Source organism: Plectropomus leopardus, chromosome 21 (genome assembly GCF_008729295.1).
Source record: "Plectropomus leopardus isolate mb chromosome 21, YSFRI_Pleo_2.0, whole genome shotgun sequence".
NCBI lineage: Eukaryota > Metazoa > Chordata > Actinopteri > Perciformes > Serranidae > Plectropomus > Plectropomus leopardus.
In genome coordinates, this window is record NC_056483.1 from 11667147 (window position 1) to 11685863 (window position 18717).

Here is an 18717-nt window from a genome sequence, read left to right on the forward strand (position 1 = left end):
ATTAACAGCAAAAGACTGAAAATCTGCTGCTGATTGGAGCTGGTGGGAGTGTGGCTGAATGCAAAGCAATTAAATGAACAAAAATCAGCAAAAATCCGCTGGGAACTTGGTGATGGAGGGAGAACCCAGCCAGCAAAGCATATAAGGTCAGTCCCCAGCTGCTCACTTTTCTGTGCTGCATTAAAACCTGTGACTGGGCCTCTAAATCCATCACTGTCAGATGAGCAAACGCTCTAGGACAAAAGACAACACGTCTTAGCTTAGAGAGCCCTTTTGGAACCAGATTTGTCATGTGGGGGCTACTTTTTAAAAAACTTTTGTGATTTACGTTGAATGAACCTATGGGTATTTTTTGGTGACTTGTATGCCCTAATTGTTGTTTTTGCATATTTTCTGATTAATAATGATGGTGATGAACTTTATTTCATACCATGGTCCGTGTGAAAAGTAGATTCTGATTGTCTGCATAGTGTCCATTACTTCATGGCTACATAGTATCACAATCATTTATTTGTAAAATCTTAATAGAGATTGTAGAGAATGACGTGGCTGGATGGCCAGCTAGTCTTGTTGTTAAACATGTAAAACTGTAAACTATAAAATTATATTTATTGTTTGTTAGCGGTACACAATGTTGACTTTTTACCTCAATAGCATACAGTTTTGGTTTTAGGCAAAAAGTTCTCTGAGCTGAGCAAACTAGAAATATCTCCCATTGTCAAGTTGTACCTAAGGATTGTTCTGTTTACTGCAGTAATGAACACAGTTTCCATTGCATAAGGATATTATGCAATGGTGGCAGGCCCCTCGCAGCCTTTCTGCCAATTGTTCCCCAGTGGCCACTCGCGGTACTGCAGAGAGAAAAAAAAATCCCTTCTGCCCAAAACATTCTTTCTCCACAGACCACCATTATAAAAGAGACATCTGTAAAACTGTTGACAGGACACCTCAAACTGCAAACAAGGTAAAATATGACAAATTTTTTGGCATATGCACCAAACGAGCAATTTCATAGGATTAAACAGACAACATGTTGGCATCCTGTATCTAGGCATATTATTATATATGGATTGTTCCAGTTATTATTCAAACCTTCAGGGATTACCAGGGAAACTAAGTTTTGGCTTGGAATTTGACTGCAAAAAGCATAAAAATATAATGAATGTTTTTTTTTTTCTTTGGCAAGTGACCATGGAAAAAGTGGGATGATGCCCTTCAAGTTGGCCATAATTGGAAATTAATGGACTCCGCAATGGCAACTGTCTTCCATGCAGTTCCTGATAATGGACATCTTGTTGGGTATTATCCCCTACTCAATTCATTGCAGGGTGCTTGGACCCCGTTATACTTGCTAGTAAGTTTTGTATTTTAAATACTCATTTATACTGCAGGTGCTGTTGAGCATTAGAATAAAAGTCTGTTACAGTGCAAACTGAATGCGCCTGTCTGACTGATGTGGCTCAGTCAAGGCTATTTATTGTTCTCAGTGAAAGTCTATTGAAAGACAAACCAGATAATGCCTGAGGCAAACACTACTGTACGCACTTGCATATGTAATTTTATAAACATAAACCACTGAAGATTGTTGCCGTGACTAAGAGATCATTCATTTTTGATTTACTGTCATATTAAATTCTGTTTTCACCAGACCCCAGAAAGGTATTTTTGTGAATGCTGTGCCTAAAGCAATCCTACTTTATTGTCAGTCAAGAGGAAAAAAGTTCTCACCATCTATGCAGGCATTAAAAAGTGTTATTTATTAGACAGCTGGAAATCTATTTCACTCTCTATTCCTCACAATCTCCTCTTGTGACAAGCCAATCAAACAGATTCAGTTTTCTGTAACTGGCTTTCTGATGGAGTGTCATTCAAAGGCAGAGCCTAAGAGAAATGCACTAATTCCTTTGTGCCTCCCCCCTTTATACGACTTCACTTTCTAATATTTCTCAGAAGTCTTTCACACACTGACACATTGAGTAAATCCCTTTGCTCTCTACTTAATTGTCTAATCCACCATCCTTTGTGGATTTTCCTCCAAATCCATCTCTCTTTGTAACGTTTACCCCCATTCCTTTGACATAATTTGAGCAAATACACAATATTTAGTTCATCCTCTACTAATTGCTTCTAATGGAGGACTGAAAAAAGGGCCATTTTCAAGCATTTTCTTGCAATGAAGGCTCCTCTGTAGAAAAGTATAGGTCAGTGTGTACCCTGCAAATGTACAGAACATGATGCACAGGCAGGGCAACAGGCAGGTACAGAGAGTCGGCTGTCGAGTTTGCTATTTTTTCCCCCACTTTCTGGTCGAGCTGTTAAGTCAACAAATTGGAAATCCAGGTTTGGATTAGTCATCAGATATTTTAGATTAAGGTACAAACAAGGTTTATAAATACATTTTTAGGTAAAAATTGACCACGCTGTAGCTTTACAGCATTTTTGATCAGCGTGAGTCATAGTGGGGAGGAACACTATAACATATGCAGTTATTATACCTATCCTAGCTTTATTACCAATATCTGATTTAAGCTGTAAGCAGTCCAGCCAACCTGAGGGGATCCTTTTGGACGACTGGACAAATATATCTGTGATTGGTCGATTAAACCGCCAGTTGTTCTTTTGGGTGATTTTTGTCATTTTATTTTGCTAATTTAATGGTCTTCTTCTTAAGAACAAGTGAGAACCACTACTCTGTGAGCAGCTGGCACAGCGGTATAGCAAAGTGTGGAGATCAGCGACCTTCAGCGACAGACTCTCGTTAACTCAGCAGCACCAAACTACCAGCAACAGCAGAGGCAGTGGAGAAAACAGCATGTAGATCCAGCATATTTTCACAGTTAAATAAGTAATTTAAGGGTTTATTCCAAAGAAACCAGAGTTAATGACTGTTGGAAAGACTCAGACGGTTTTGTTGATTTTGTCTTTGTAAGGCTTGAAGAAAGTGTGTTTCACAATGTGTTAACCTTGTCTATATTCGGTTAATAGAAAAAAAACATGACTTCAGAATGTCTAAGGTTGCATGTTTTGTAAATAGGTGAAGTCTTACGAGTATCTAATGACCAGTCTTATGCCCCCAAACCCTAATTCTTTAATGTCACCTCTTTGCAAAAACACACGCTGCTGGAGTGCCTCCAAATGAAGTGTCAAACACACCAAGTCTGTTACCACTCTGTGTGTTTGTCCATGCATACATAATGTTCCAGCATTTGAGAGGGTGGCAGATAATCTTTCAGCTGATGAGGAGCCATGAATGGGGCATCTGGGCTGGGGGTATAACCACATTCTACTTAGGGACTGAGTGTGCGTGAATCCATTAGAGAACTGAATACTGGGCTGAGGTGTTAGTGTGCCACAAGCTTGCACCTGCAGCTTTTCAGCCTCTCTCATTGACAGACATGGCACAGCAATCTGGTCCATGGCGCTAAAGTGGGGCCCCTCCTCATCTTCAGTCAGCGCCAAGAATTTGGCCAATTCATCAGTGCACCCTCCCCTGTCCAATTCCTGCACCAGCTACTCCTCAAGAGGGAAATAAACGGGAAGGAATGCTGAACTCAACTCCAGAGTCTTCATCAGCTTATGCCCTGCTGTCAAGAAACCATAACGACATATCTGAGATATGAAGGCACATTCTTAATCATAAATACTACTCTTTATGCCTGCACGTGTGTTTTGCAAATCTGTGTGCTATGTGAGCTCCATTCCCTTGGCAACAGTGAGAAAATGATATTTATTGGTATCTTGAAGGATAACAGGCAAAAAGAATATATTAATAACTGAGCTTATGTGATCTTAACCATGAATCTGGAATACTTTAATTACCATTTGCATGAATGTATTTACTGTGGCAAAACAAACAGCAGATGGAGTGATGACACAGCTCAGCACTGCTTTCATTAACTCGTTTTGGTGTTAATAAAAAAAAAAACTCAGTACACTTTTCTGCAGCAGAGGTGCCACCCCCACACTGTGACACAGGTGTATGAAGCCAGTTTTGATGGGTTGGACTTCTCCGCAGTCTTGCACAGACACAGATGTTCAAATGCCATTGCATGCTTGCAGGAAAACCAATGCATCACAAAACCCTGCCTCCTGCAAACACTTGTGCTCACTCCAAACAACCCCTAGAGCCAAACCTCACCAACCCCCAACTGCAGGTGCGCACACACACACACACACACACACACACACACACACACACACACACACACACACACACACACACACACACACACACACACACACACACACACACACACACACACACACACACACACACACCCTGCCAGCTCTAAACAGCTGCTTTCTCACCATTCACATCCCACTACTGACAACTAGGCCCCCCAAAATGTAAAACACACAGCCACAGCAACAAAGCCTAACAAAAATTAGCATTAAAGCAGCAGGCTTTGAGAAGTTATTATAAAGTACCTGTTTCTGACTATTAAAAGCCCACTGTGCACTTCAAATAAACTTTTCTCCCAAACATCCCACAACAATGAGCCAACTCAGTCAGCCAAAATCAGTGGACGGCTCTTGTCAAAACACTGTGTCTCCGATGAGCTGTATCGCAGTAACATGTTAGCCTATTTGCCTGAGTTACATAATGCGCAACCAGCTTAACGCTACATTTAGTGGCATAACAGAGCTTGGCAGAGCTGCTACGACAGACAGAAGAATGTGCACAGCGAATTCGCCGCGGTCTGTACGCCTGTCAGGCTACATTTTTTGGTCTTACTGCATAATTTTTGAGCTGTCTGTACACGTCTGAGTGTGCACGTGTGTGCAGCAGCGATCCCACAGGAGTGAGGTCAGAAAACGTTTAGTGCCATGCCATCCATGGCTCCTGTCCCTCCAGGATGCTCATCTCAGATGGGTCTGCTGTGTGCAGCCAGCACAGTAGCATCGCAGCTGAAGGTCAGAACTTCAGTTTCAGAAAGAAAAAACATCCAATATATAAAAATGTCAATAAACCATTTAGTTAAGAAAATGGGGACCTATTTAGATATTTTAAGCTTAGACACTTTTATAACAGAGAAATTTAAAAAGGAATTTCAGAGGAAAGTAATTATATGACTGATAGGTGCGTATAATCGTGTATCTGGGACTGAAACCTGAGGACATTATTCTTAAGAAGGACATTTACCTGTTCTAAATCCATCTTTCTACTTTCATGTAAAAAGGCCATTACTGGCTGAAACACGACCCTCCAAGTCCAGGACAGTGAATGGACATTGTAGAGGAACTATGGAGAAACTGACCTTTCACCTAAGGACTAAAGCAGAGACACACGCTGGGATAAATGGATGGATTATAAAGCCTCATTCCCACTGCACAAAAAACCTGCTAACACCTGGCTTTTTAATGCATGAAAACATAGCGTATGATTGGCATTCACATCAGCATTAACGGCAATACAACACCCAAGTGAACGTGGTAATTTCAGCTCCTTAACCAGCAATGATGTGCCGTCACTAATTACCGTCCATCTTCTCCTAAGCAGCACTAAAACACAGATCCAAATACATCTGCAGAGTTCAAAAGAGAGACTGAATAAGTAAGAGGTATATAAAGAGAGGAAACCACTGAAAAGTTTTCAAATACCTCTATAAGTTGGTCTGGAGATAATATACCAAAAGTTGTAAACTGAAAGCAGCGGTGCTCTCAACCCTTCTGTCTTTTTGTGTATGTTTTTTAACTGAAAAACTAATAAATATACATATAAAAGATATACTACAGCACTGTTGTGCTCAACATGTTCTTACACTTATGTAAATGCCATTAACACTTCTCCCTCCAGCAGCCCCTCCTCCCTTTTTCTCCATTTTTGCAGCGCAGAGGTCAAAGAGAACAATAGCCAGTCCAAATGCTCTGAGGGCATAGCACAGACATGGAGGAAGATTTTTTTCATCTCTGTAGCAAAACAACACGCTAAAGGCTGAATCAACTTGGAGGGCGGACTGAGCTGAGCAGATAAGATGCACAAGAGACAGAGAAGGGAATGTAATTCAGCTTGACGTGCACGTACAGGCAATCTCTGTTCAGTAAATGCAACTATTTGATCCAGAGAGGGTTGACGCAGCTCAGATATGTTGACTCCCACAGTAGCTCACTCAGAGTTTTGGGGAGTCCAGTGCTTGATAGCGACAGTACCCTCTGTGCTGATAGCCATCACAGGACATACTGTACCCCTGGCAACAGATAAACATCTGGTTATTATTGACAACAACTCATTTCCTGACTGGACACAACAGGCAGAGGAAGGGCATGTTTCTCTTCACAATGCTGATTAGCTTAATCAGAGAAAATACAGAGAGGCTGCGGGTTTTTGAGTGCTTTCAGTCAGCAGAGATGAAACAGCAAAGGACATCTGAAGTGAAGAGGCCTCTTGTTTTTTTGTTATAGGCCATAAAACACTTAGAAAGGGATGTGACAGCTCAGGGGGAGATAAAGCAGTATTAAAGCAGTATTAAAGCTATCCATCAAGAGAGGAAATATCAAGTGAGAAAAAAATATGCTATGTGCAGGTACAGATGTCACATTAGATATGTTATAAATTAGACGTTTCATTTGTGAATGATGCACTGTAATTTGTTTAAATTGACGGACGCTGTTCAGGTAATCACGTAATCCCCAAGACACTTAATTATGAGTCATGGCTTTGTTGGTTGGAGAGGAAGAGTCTACAGTTAAATCGGTGTTTTAAGTGTCTAACGTGTGAGAAGTAACAATCCCCTGCTGTGTTTCTCTGCAGTGACAATTAAACCACTTCAAAAGCTATTTCGGGGCATTATTTCATTTCAACCCGAGCCAACAAGAGCCAGGGATCAAGGAGGATTTGGGGGAACAACATGGACCAAAGAGTCAGTGAGAACAAAGAAAAAATGTCAATTTTTTTCCCCGCATAGCTGAAAACAAAAGGTTTCTCACTGCGATCGCAAAGAACTCTTGTGGCATTTCCCCAGGAACCTTCCCACACTGTCAAAACAACCCGGCCACAATACTGAAAAACGGCCAGAAGTCAGTGGCCAATGAGGCTGAGCAATGACTGCACTACAGTTGTTGCGGTTAAGACCCCTGCCTCTGGAAACAAACGGACTCCCACACTCGCCTGAACCTTCTCTGCTTTTTTCATCACTCCTACTCTTCAAGCGGACTGATTAAAAGACAAAATTGTCTGTAAGGAGTGCAGGTCGATGGAGAGATAAACAACAAAGATTTTGAGGCACAGACAGAGTTATCAGTGGTGCGCGATCAGCCTTGTAGGGGTCAGTGGTTCACATGGCAGTCATAGTAGTAGTAGTAGTAGTAGTAGTAGTGGTGGTCAGAGCTGGCAGCCCCAGAGTGTGCAGCTAAAAAGGTCACCTGCTGCTGAGTAACCTGAGGGCCTGTGTGAAGGGAACAGGGCTAGAGATATTTAAAACCTCCTTGAGGATAAGCCAAGGGGACAGTGATGAAACAAGACCAGCCTTCTTTCTGTGCCAGCCACTGACGAGGCCCAAACGTGTACCCTAACCGATCCTGAAATATGATCTGTCAGCCTGGAGGGGCAAAGAGAGAGAGAGAGAGAGCAGGCAGCGTCTCTGGGGACGTGTGTGTTTGTTTCTGTCAATGCACAACCTGCATTTGCTTTGGCTGCTAAGCAGAACAGGACACACAGTTTAATGAAATTGACTTGGGTGAGCACAGAAAGGGACACGCCAGGGCCGCGACTGATAATCCTCAGAAAAAATAAAACCACGGAGGTAAAATGGAACTGTTCATTACTGTTTTTTCTCTCTAATCTGGTGGACACACACACACACACACACAACACACTTCAGGAGAGAGACTGAGAGCAACTGTTCTTTCTAAATTTGTCAGAAGGAGAGAGCAGAGAACACACCCCTTGTGCTTATGTGAGCATGTGTGTGTATCAGAGAGCGCAGACAAGGCCAGTGTTCAGGCCGTCCCGCCGGGTGTTAAAGCTCCTCTCTTCCCAAACTGGGCACCACCTCTTTTCCTCCTCTTTAGTAAATAAACAACCCTCTACAGTCCCACTAGCCCCTTTTACACTGCCTGTTCAAGGTGGGAATATTGTGCTGTAATGCTGCCTCATCATTCTGTATACGACCGCAGAATGGGGGGGATAGAGTTGTCTCGCCTTAAAGTCACCATGAGAGGGAGCAACAGAGCTGAAACTGTGTCATAATGGGACCATGGGCGGGACAGGCACGACGTTTGATAACATGTTATGTGTGCGACCCATCATGGGAGATTAGAAAAGCAGTGGGTAGCAGTTAGCGGCTAACTCAAAGAAAAACAGAAACCGCAAATTGGGAAACAAATGAGATTCGGGAGCTCTTTACAGATCAGCCGCCATATAACAGAGAAGATAAATAATTGTAATTGACACGTTAATGACATTGCTGTTGTTTATAAAGCTCTGCAGAAGCACGTTTTATGTCAAATGAGAGGCCAACGCCCATCATGCCTCTTTTAGTACAGTGATACTGGAACCAATTGAAAATCACACACTGGATTGGAATGGTGCCAGCGTCATTTCGTTCTGTGTTAAAAAGCAAAGAATGCATAAAGAAGGGACATAGTAGTGGCCCTATAGCACAATTTCTGTGTAAAAAGGGCTTCTATGTCAAACTAGGGCTATGTCAGATGCCCTTGGTTTTTCATGAGTATCTAATAGAGCATTAATAATGCACAAGCACCAATAATACACACAACAGTATGTTATTTTCAGAGTCATCTGCGCTGCAAACTAGTTAATGCAGAAGCAGCGGGGCTTTGTTGGAATCAATTAACCTTCTCCTGCATGTAGAGCGGGTGGCTGCGTGTACAGTGTATTTGTATGCAAAGAGGCTGCAAAGTCTAGACAATAAAAAGAGAAACAGTGCATAAACAAACGGGTTACAATAACAGTGGATATTTCAGGTATATTTTTTGGGAGCTGAGTTTGTCCACCTCCTCTGTTTGGTAATGTCGACATGCAGACAGCAGTCTAATCAGAGATGACCTCTCCACTCACCCAACATCAATAACCGCTTCTCAGCATCATTAGCCTGTAAATCACTGAGGTCGTCAGTGGGGGAAGGAGAGACGCCCACTCTCATAGCTGGAGGTCACAGTCACTGTCCATAGCTTGTAAGGGATCAACAACTCAATGAGAATAATCTAGACTACATTGATCATTTAGATCTGTGGGTCACTATGTTGCCAAATCAGACGGTGATGATGACAGAAACCGGCGTCATCCATCAGCAGCAGAGACAACACGATGAGAACAAAAGCTGGCTGCGTCTCAAATAAGTTTCCAGTTTACTACAAATTGTTACTGCGGAAAAGAAACCTCATCTAATGCAACGAGGGAGCCACCTTCATACAAGATCGAGAGGCTCAGAGAAGGACAAAGACGAACGTTCACCATAGTAACGCCAAGAATGGTATGTTATAAATCTGTCAGAGCAGAAAGAGAGAACAGACTGAGGAAAGAGGCAGAAATGTCCAAACATTGGTCACTTCCACACTCGAGCTGCCAGTTCTTGTCTTTATATTCTGTAGGACTACTATAAATCTACAAAATCCTAAAACGAGATCTGCAAAGCCAGATGCACCCCAATTCACCACTTGCTCCCAAAGTAGAGTAAAAGAGGTAAAGTTCAGATGCCGTGCCCGTGATATTACCATAGTGATGTGGGGCACAAGCTGGGAAATGAGGCGACAGGTCAGAGGGAATGCCCTTCTGTGTACGCATGCATACACAAAGATAACATCCTGACAGAAAACCCACACACTCTCTTTCTGTTCCTCCAAGGGCACCAGAAGTACCTCTGAGTGTAAACCACAATGTCCTACAAAAGCCAGCAGCTCCTCCCCTCTGAGCCAGTGTAAATTGAGATGGGGTTTACATTCACGATAGTGGGGGAAAAACAATCTCGAGATAATTTCAGGGGAAGCCTCCTCGAGATATGGGTAGCCTATATCTCCACAAAATTAAGATAGGAAAATATGAAAATGGCTTGGAGGATGTCTGGGTGAACGGGTTTAGAAGTGCTCCATTTTTCCCCTCTTGCAGGGGGAAAAAGGGGGGAAGGGTAGAGGTTAAAAAGCTACACTTGAATGTTAATTCTTATACATGATCAACATTTTTTTAAGTGAAATAAAGAATTTTGATGCCTGAAAGAGGATTTATTCAAACTAATAGGTTATGTAATCTGGTGAACTGTTAGTTTTTGCAAGACAGTGGTTACGATTCAATGTATTGCAATTCTGTAAGCAAGGCAATATGTTTCAATTTTTTCAAATCTAACTTTAGAAAAACTGTTAATGCTAAAACTTGCATACATTTCGGTTATGGATTGCACCACACTGTGTGCAGAGAGTATTCTGGGCACAGGTGGAGTAGCAGAATGATAGGGGGAAGTAGAACTTAACCATTCATTGTGCTGGGTCTAAAAGTTTGCTTTCACTTGCTTCTGCAGCAGCTGCACCTCTCATCTATTGCCCTTCGCAGATCTGATTGGATCAACTAATCAATTATTTACCCCGAGACTGACACGACTCAAACTGCTGCAGTGGGAAAACAGAACTCACCAAGAGCTTTGGCTGCGCTGCATTTACAGACCCACAAAAACATTAATTTAGAGAGGGGACACAGAATGATAAACTACCGTTGTCAGCTACTGCCACACAGATTCTATGTCTGTGGAAAACACCAGCTCCTGTTATAGCTCTATGGTACACTAGCAATATGCTGTGACTTTGGAGCAGAAGACTCAGGTGGCTGGAGATAGATTACAACGCTGGAGGATTTACCGGTTGGTGATTTAAAAACAACAGAAAGAACCTCTGCCATGAATATTTGCATATATTGCACTATTTATTGACAATCAACAGTGTTTTTGAAAATCGACACAGTATCACAAAATATGAAGTCTTTCTTTTTTTTAAATATCCCTACAAACTAACATGACAAGCCAGCACCACCTGGACTTCTTCATCTGTAGCTGATTCATGCACCAAATACCAGAACATGCCTCGGAGAATGTCAAAGATAAAACTGTACTCAAAACACCTGAATCTGAAGCCCAGTTACCATGGTTATTCTGAGCATCTGATATACAAATAAAGGACATTTTTCCCCAGTTATCAACTCCCTCTGACACGTCAGAACATGCTGCTGTTTTCCCAAACAGTCCTGGAAAAAACAGATTATCCCTCAGGGAGTCCTCTGAGAATAGCCATCAAGGTCACCGCAGCTGCCTTTGATGGATATCTGAACATGGGGATGTCTTCACTGGGATGACTCAATAAGCCTTATGAGCCCTGATGCATTTGTTCAGGAGTACCTTGCTGAGGTGAGGGCACAGCAAGTCTGTGTTTCGGGGTTGTTTTCTCCTTGTTTTTCTGCCTGGTTCAATAGCTATGCTGCATTGGCTCCCTGTGACGCAGGAATCTGATCAATACTGGGTCTCAGGGGCAGCGGAGCAGGCAGCCGGAGGACTCGACACAGAGTATGCTCCTTAGGCTGCGTAATGTTGTGATCAGGGGATAATGTCAGCACTGTGGATAACGCTGTGCAACTACCTTATAGTTGTTTTTCATCTCAAAAGGTGCAAGCATTGCTCCTCACATGACTACACACAGACGAAAACAATACACCCGCACACGGCTCGTATACTGAAACAATGAAGTCAAAGTTAACCCTTTGAAACCTGGATCGACATCAGTTTTCTTATGCTGCATTCAGATGAGTTTCACAAGCTATTTAACCCTTTAAAATCTAAGCAAATTAGTTTGATTTCTTTCAGAAACATGGGGTAAAAGGTAATAAGCAAAACTGCAACAAAAAAAAATTCAAAGGTTGCAAGAAATTAGTAAAAGTTGACAATAAAATGCCATTAAAAGCTTGGGTGTTCTTTTTTTAAAAGTGGAGAGATTAAAAAGAAGAAACTTCGAAGAAAAAACTCTATTTATAATTACTATAATTTTATTGTTCAATTTTGTCTCATAAAAAATGTATACATTAATATTTTGTTTTTAATTTCAGCACTTTTTTGTTTATTTTTTGTTTTTACTTTACTTTTTTGGTGACTTATTTTCAGGTTATTTTCCCGTAACTACTCACTAATTTCTTGCTCATTTTTGGCCCTGTTTTCTTAATTTGCTCATTGCCTTCTTTTTGTTTGTTTTTTTTTTAATCAATGTGCTCAGGTTTTAAAGGGTTAAATCAACAATACAAGTTTGAGCCATTTATCAAGCAAACATGCAAACGTTCAGAGGCTATTTTTGCAGATAAACATCAAATATAAATCAAAAGAATAACTGATGATGACAGTAATCATTAGTTGCACTCTTACACACAGGTCAGTAGGACAGTGACCATCTGTGTAACAACACTGCAGCAGACTGAGGGGTGCCCCATGTCCCAATAACCCAACTACAGCGCACAGACAGACAGTAGGATTACTTCTGCAATCATGGACTCCTCTATGAGCTATGTAAAGTATGTGCGGGCGATAACTCTGAGCAAAACCATCAGGGCCATCAAAGCTCCAGCATACCAGTTAAACTACAGGATACCTGTGAAGACACGTGCAGAAGATTTGTGAAGGAATACAATCTGCTAAGACTTAAACACGGCAGCAACTAGTCTTATCTGGCTAAACATGAGAGCATGCTGCTTTACTGCTGCCAGCCTTCTGTGCACACACACAAGCCTGAGGACATAGCAAAATTACCATGCACACGCACACACACACACACACACAGAGTTCAAGACCATTAATCATAAGCAACCCAGTTCTGCTTCTTGCCCCACACTCCTCTCTAGCGCTTCTAGTCCAAGGTTGACTTTGCAGTCTCTGTATTTACCTCAGTGTGGTGCAGAGGTTGCATGCCGTGGAGATTAAATCAAAAGGACAGGGGGGGTGCTGAGTGCATTGTTGAACTCTGTGGGTATACATACATGTACATACCCTCGTGGTAAACATCAGCAAGACCACACTGATTAAGCTGTCTTCTAGATCTATCAAAATGCAAACATCTAATGTATTTAAAGTGGGAATAAAGTCAGCTGGGATAAGTGACAATAACTGTTTTTCAGAGGAGTACATGTATAACCTGAGGGCTCTGCGTCCTTCAAGTCACACACAAGAGCAGCATAGTTTGTACTGTGGAGTCTAACACCAGCTTGTCTTCTTTTCACTCAAATAAAAGGCAACATGTCTGGACTGTTTTATACACGCAGTGCTGTGCAAAAGTCTTAGGCCACCATAGATTTGTTGTTTTAGAAAATTTGTAATGGGGAGATATATATACCTATGCATTAAGATATAAAGAACGTTGAGTATATGTACAATGCACTGAAACACCAAAAAAAGTCAGAACAAAATGGTTTCTTCAGATTGAAGTCAATATTTAGTGTGAAACATGGAATCATAGCTCAATGAATACTGAGATTTGGACATGTTGTGGATGCAACCTGGTGTAAATACAGTTTATTATAGTAAATCTCATTTTGTCTGCTCTTGAGAGTTCAAGAAATGCTGAGTTGAAAGGGAGGTCACACCCCCCAGCATATTTGCAACTTCAGCATGTTGAAGTTTTTATTCTGAAATATTTGCATATTTAACTCTGCATACATATTCCCTGTATGCTCAGGTTGTATTTTAGTAAAAATACAACTGAGAAATTAATATTAATTATATCCTTGCTAAGATATCAAAGTTTAAGGCGACCAAAGACTTTTGCACATTGCTGTAAATGCCAGTCATAAACAAGGAAAATTAAATGGATTACAGGATGTCTTACCGAGGTAGAGAGATGCATTTTCTTTCTTCACATTGTCATCCAGGTAGGTGGGCCCCAGGGTGTAGATTGGCGTCGACCCCATGCCCACAAGTATCTGAGCGCAGATGAAAAGAGTCACATACAGGTTGTGCTCATTGCCCTCCTGGTCACGAGGGCACGATGCCACATCGAGCTCGCGCCCGCTGCTGTTGCCGCTCAAACACAGTCCCTCACGGCCTGTTGATGAGTTCATCTCCTGGATCTGGTAGGGTGGTGAGATGAAGTGGGGCAGGGAGAACAATGCCGCCCCTACAGCAATGACCACACCACCCACAGCCAACCAGCGTGGCCTCTGACCTCTGCCCCCGAAGTAGGAGATGAAGACCACCACCAGCAGGCTGCCGATGTCGAAGCAGCTGACCAGCAGGCCGGACTCAGAGCTGCGCAGACTGTAACGCTTCTCAATGGTGGTGATGACGCTGCTCAGGTAGCCTGAAACCATCAGGGACTGAATGAAGGTCAGGTAGCACATGCAGAACAGGAAGCAGCGAGAGTCTCTCAGGATGACCCGCACATACTTCCTGGCTGGGATGCGAATAAGGCGGGTGAGAGAGAAACCAAGTTTTTTACCCCCAGCGCCAGCGGCCCTGTGGCCCTCCACAGGTAAAGAGCTACTGAGCCCCACCATACTGGAGGCCGAGGGGGAGAAGTCTGTCCTGGAGGAGGGAGTCTCTGCCTGGCTGGAATCTGGGGTTTTTGCCTGGAGCTCGTTTCTCTCCTGCACAGCCACGCACGTGTGCGTAGTGTTGACCAGCAGAGACTCGGCGGCCTTTCGATCCGGCTGACAGGGTCCATTCAGGATGGGTAAGCTTTTGGACTTGAAGCAGGTCTCTGAGTCCATGTACTGGTCCTGGAGCTCACGGATCTCCAGAGACTCAGACAGGTCACTCCCTGTTTCATCGTTGTCTGATGAAGTCATGTCGCAGCTGGAGATGAAGCTCCTGACTCCGCTGAAGACTCAGAAACTAGTGCCACATGAGGGCACAGAGGATCTGGAGAGGACTCTGCCCTGCAAGTGGGACTGGGTCAGAAGTCTAGCTATGTGCATGTTTTATTCCACATGGCTATTAACAGCAGCTCTTCTCTGTCACAACGTTGCTCCAAAATATTCCTACAAGCCACTGGCCAATAGTGATGTCATGACTGAATGCAGACGAACATCACCTCTTTACACTTTATAATATTGTCAGAGTGATACAGAGAGTTTTCAATAAATAGTTTATAAGATTAAAAAAGAAACATACAAATAACAAAAAGGTGTTGTTTTTACAGTGTTCACCTAATTTAGGACCCTATGTTGATGTTGCTTTTATGGCTCTTTGTTAGATAGCTTGATTCATAGGGGGTTTTGTGTCCTTTGTCCTATAGCTGTGCAGCATCCTAAGAAAAAAAAACAACATAAAATCAAATTGACGTAAAACATCAAAAATGGTTGCTACTTCCAAATTGGACACATTTATATACATACAAGTTTACAAAATGCAATCCTTTGCACTTCTGGCTTTCTGGCAATGTGTCCACCCCGGATTAAACTGGTCACCTCACATCGCTAAATTGCTAAACCCGAGACAATATCCCACGAAAAAATAAAATAAAATAACCCAAAGGAACAAACAGCTGCGTCGCTGTCAAACTGTCGCAACGGTAAAAGGCGAATTGACACCCAGCTTTGTCAAAACGAGAAATATACCAGGAGAACAAAAGACCACGCTGTCCACAAACGTCTCAGACATGACTTTGGAAAGAAATAAAACCCCGAATCAGCGCGAGACATTTCTGAAATTAGGCGACAATGAGTCTCGGCTTCGACTAACACGCTACATATATTATTTGACGTAACTTCAGTGGACGGATAGAGGTGCAGACGGCTGTGATACTCACACAGGACAGAGGGAGGTAGCCTGTTGTTCTCCACGGAGCGGCCACTCACTGAATGAAAGCTGGTTGATGCGGATGGCTGCTGCTGGTGGGGAAATGATGCCTTCAGGTGCTGTGAGAAATAGCAACATTCAGACTCCACAGCACCCATTAAGAAGAAAACGCTGAATGTGTCTATTTTTTTTTTTTTCTTTATTTGGTTTCAATTACTGGTTACATGGCCTAGTCATCGTTGGTTAGGTACATTTACAGAGTGATCTTTTTTCTATTTTTTTAAAATGTGAAAAACAAACACAACACTGAACATGGGGTGTTTTGCATTTGTGAGGAATAGAAATAAAATTAAAGAATTGAATAGACATATTTAAACAAGCTTTTCCAAATTTGAGCAAATTAAAGCCTCATGGAGTCTCATTGAAAATGTCATTCTTTCCATTAGAAAGATTTCAGAAATAATATCACACCAATTCTGGGGCATCAGACTGTACAGATGACCTTGTAATTGCTTTTCTAGCAGCTAAACTCAGTATTTTAAAAAAAATTGTTTTGATCATGTCAGCTGCTAAAACTAAAAGTTGGGGGGGGCGACTGGAAAAGTGTTCGAAATGGTGATTACATGGTGATTACACAAAATAATTCTGTCGATTAATGTATTAATCACGTATATTAATCATGATAACTTATACAAGCTGATTTTATGTATATTCATCAAAGTAGCGCTGCGTTATTTGAGCTCAAACAAACAAAAAAAAACAATCACAGAACATGTCTAGGTCTTCTTCACTAGTATGTTTTACACAATATAGCCTACAAATACACTCAACTGTCAAACTACAATATAAAACCCACTGACGAGAGTTTATTCCAGTCTTTAGATTATTATTTTTTTTAAAATTTCATCATATTTTATTTTATCTATGTTATTTTATTCATTTGATTTCATATTATCTCATTTAATGTGATTAAATTTAATTGATCACGATTTGATATACGTCGCCTTGCTGGTATGTTTTACACAATATAACCTACAAAAACATTCAACTGTCAAGTGACTTTATAAAACCCAACGAGAAGAAGGTAACTTGAACGTAGCAAATGTGGGGGTGAATGTTTTTCACACCGGCCATATTGGGACTTGTAGTTTCTTTCTTGAGTCAAACGTGTCTTCAGCTTACTATCAAACTACATGTGAGACGGAGATACATAACAGCGAGTCTCTGAGAAACGAGCCACTCTGAATATTTTTGTAAATGCAGATGCATTTAAATTTTCATTTAGTTATTTCTGATTACACTAAGTGTAGGACTGCATATACCGGCATGCTTGTCGGCCTATATGGGGGCTTGTTCAGTACACGACGTCATCTAGACAGCTGGGACCCTTGCTGACCCAGCAGTGATTGACTGGTCACAGGCTCCTATCGACAACTGTGCAATATGCCTATTTATGGCCCTCTGACGCAATAAATAGTAATAAAATGTCTTAAGAAGTCTCTTTTTTTCAAGGAATACTAAAATTAATTCATTGGTGAAAAATACTTAAATAGGGATATACACATTTTCCTTCCCATTTTCGAACATCTGAGATGTTTTCTGGAATCTGTTCATTGAGTTTTTGTATAGGTTGGCATCCAATATGTTATTAACATTTTTGTTTAGATGAAAATGTTTTTTTTCGTTTTCTTTGTTTTACATGTTCAGAATAAATATCTAACAAATCAAATCAATGCTGACACTATAAGAAATATATTCACATACCATATCAGCAAATTAATAATACATTAATGTAACCAATACTTGGGGAGGGAAAATATAGACTTGGGCTATGATGGGAATTGTAGTCTTTTTTTCTGATAGCTGCTGTAATTTGACTGCATTTATAAGGTAAAAAGAATAATAAACAAAGGTATTGATTCAGTGTTTGTCTGATTAAAAACAAACATTGACTCTTTTTAAAGATAAAATGTCTCTGAATGGAGATTAAATTGAAAATGTCAGAGAATTAAGATGTACCTTTTTGTCCAAGAGAGAGTTGACTCCCAGTGCCTGTCAAATGGATGGATGACTTTACCCAAGGTCATTAATTCATTTCCTGTATAAGGTAGGCTGGGTGATCAATCCCACTCCTCCTCCTCCTCCTCCTCCTCCTCCTCCTCTGCTCCTCATTCTGATGCTCTTTGGTTCCTCTGCAGAGGAATAGCATTTGAATGAAGCTTGAATGTCAGATCTCCACTTCACTGCACTTTACAATTGTCCAGTATATTTGTGATGTCTCCCAACACTTCTTTTTATTCCAAAGTGACAAAACAAGCTTAGCTGTCCCCCCATACTGTGTGCAGGCTTCTGAAGTCCAGCATTTCAATTGTGACTGAGAGAGAAAGACTGTCTCTCAACAGTCAATCAGAGGGATCAATGAGAAGCATCATGGTCCATCATAGAGGCCTCTGTGGCCTCTGTTCAGGAGTTTTTAATCTCCTTGTCTGGCTATCGGCACGCAGTAGGCTGATCAATACCTCAAACCACCATGAATACACAACAGCATAAAGGGAAGAATTATTCAGCAGATAGTGGCACTGTATCACTATGATGGAGCTTCCATAGCACCTCTGCAGGAACAGCTACAGCAGGACAGAAAATAGTTAAGTAAAGATTGGTTTTGCGTGACACATATATGTAAAGGCCCCATCTCTTAATATATCTGGCAAAGGAAGAAGACAATAAAGCCTTCATTTTAAGTTTTGGGCGTTTTTTTTCTGGACAGCAGTATATGGTACAGATCATAAATCAAGAAAAACACTTAAATTTCCCTTACTGTACAGATTTTCTTTCTTTGTTCAATGTCGGAGAGCAAAGTGTACAAGTTTTTGGTATTATCTTTTTAAATTAAATTATATTATGATGTGGTTTATATGTTGTTTTCCATAACCTGGTTGCTGAATAAAAATCAAAACACAGAAAAAACAAGATAAGGAAGAAAATTAAGAAAATAATGGCCAGT

General features: G+C 41.4%; 1 protein-coding gene across 2 annotated transcripts in view; it reads right to left on the bottom strand.

The window, feature by feature from the left end:
* LOC121960995 (solute carrier organic anion transporter family member 5A1) overlaps positions 1 to 17782 on the bottom strand; it is a 79970-nt gene extending 62188 nt beyond the window's left edge. Inside the window, exons 1-3 of one of the 2 annotated variants that reach the window (XM_042510900.1) lie at positions 17733 to 17782; positions 15724 to 15832; positions 13804 to 15222 (exon numbers count right to left, since the gene is read on the bottom strand). In XM_042510900.1, the coding sequence (XP_042366834.1) occupies positions 13804 to 14761 (958 nt within the window). In that variant the 5' untranslated portion in view covers positions 14762 to 15222; positions 15724 to 15832; positions 17733 to 17782. Of the gene's footprint in view, positions 1 to 13803; positions 15223 to 15310; positions 15389 to 15723; positions 15833 to 17732 lie in introns of those variants that run through there. The other variant, XM_042510901.1, reaches the window with a different exon arrangement.
* Positions 17783 to 18717: the final 935 nt, after the last annotated feature.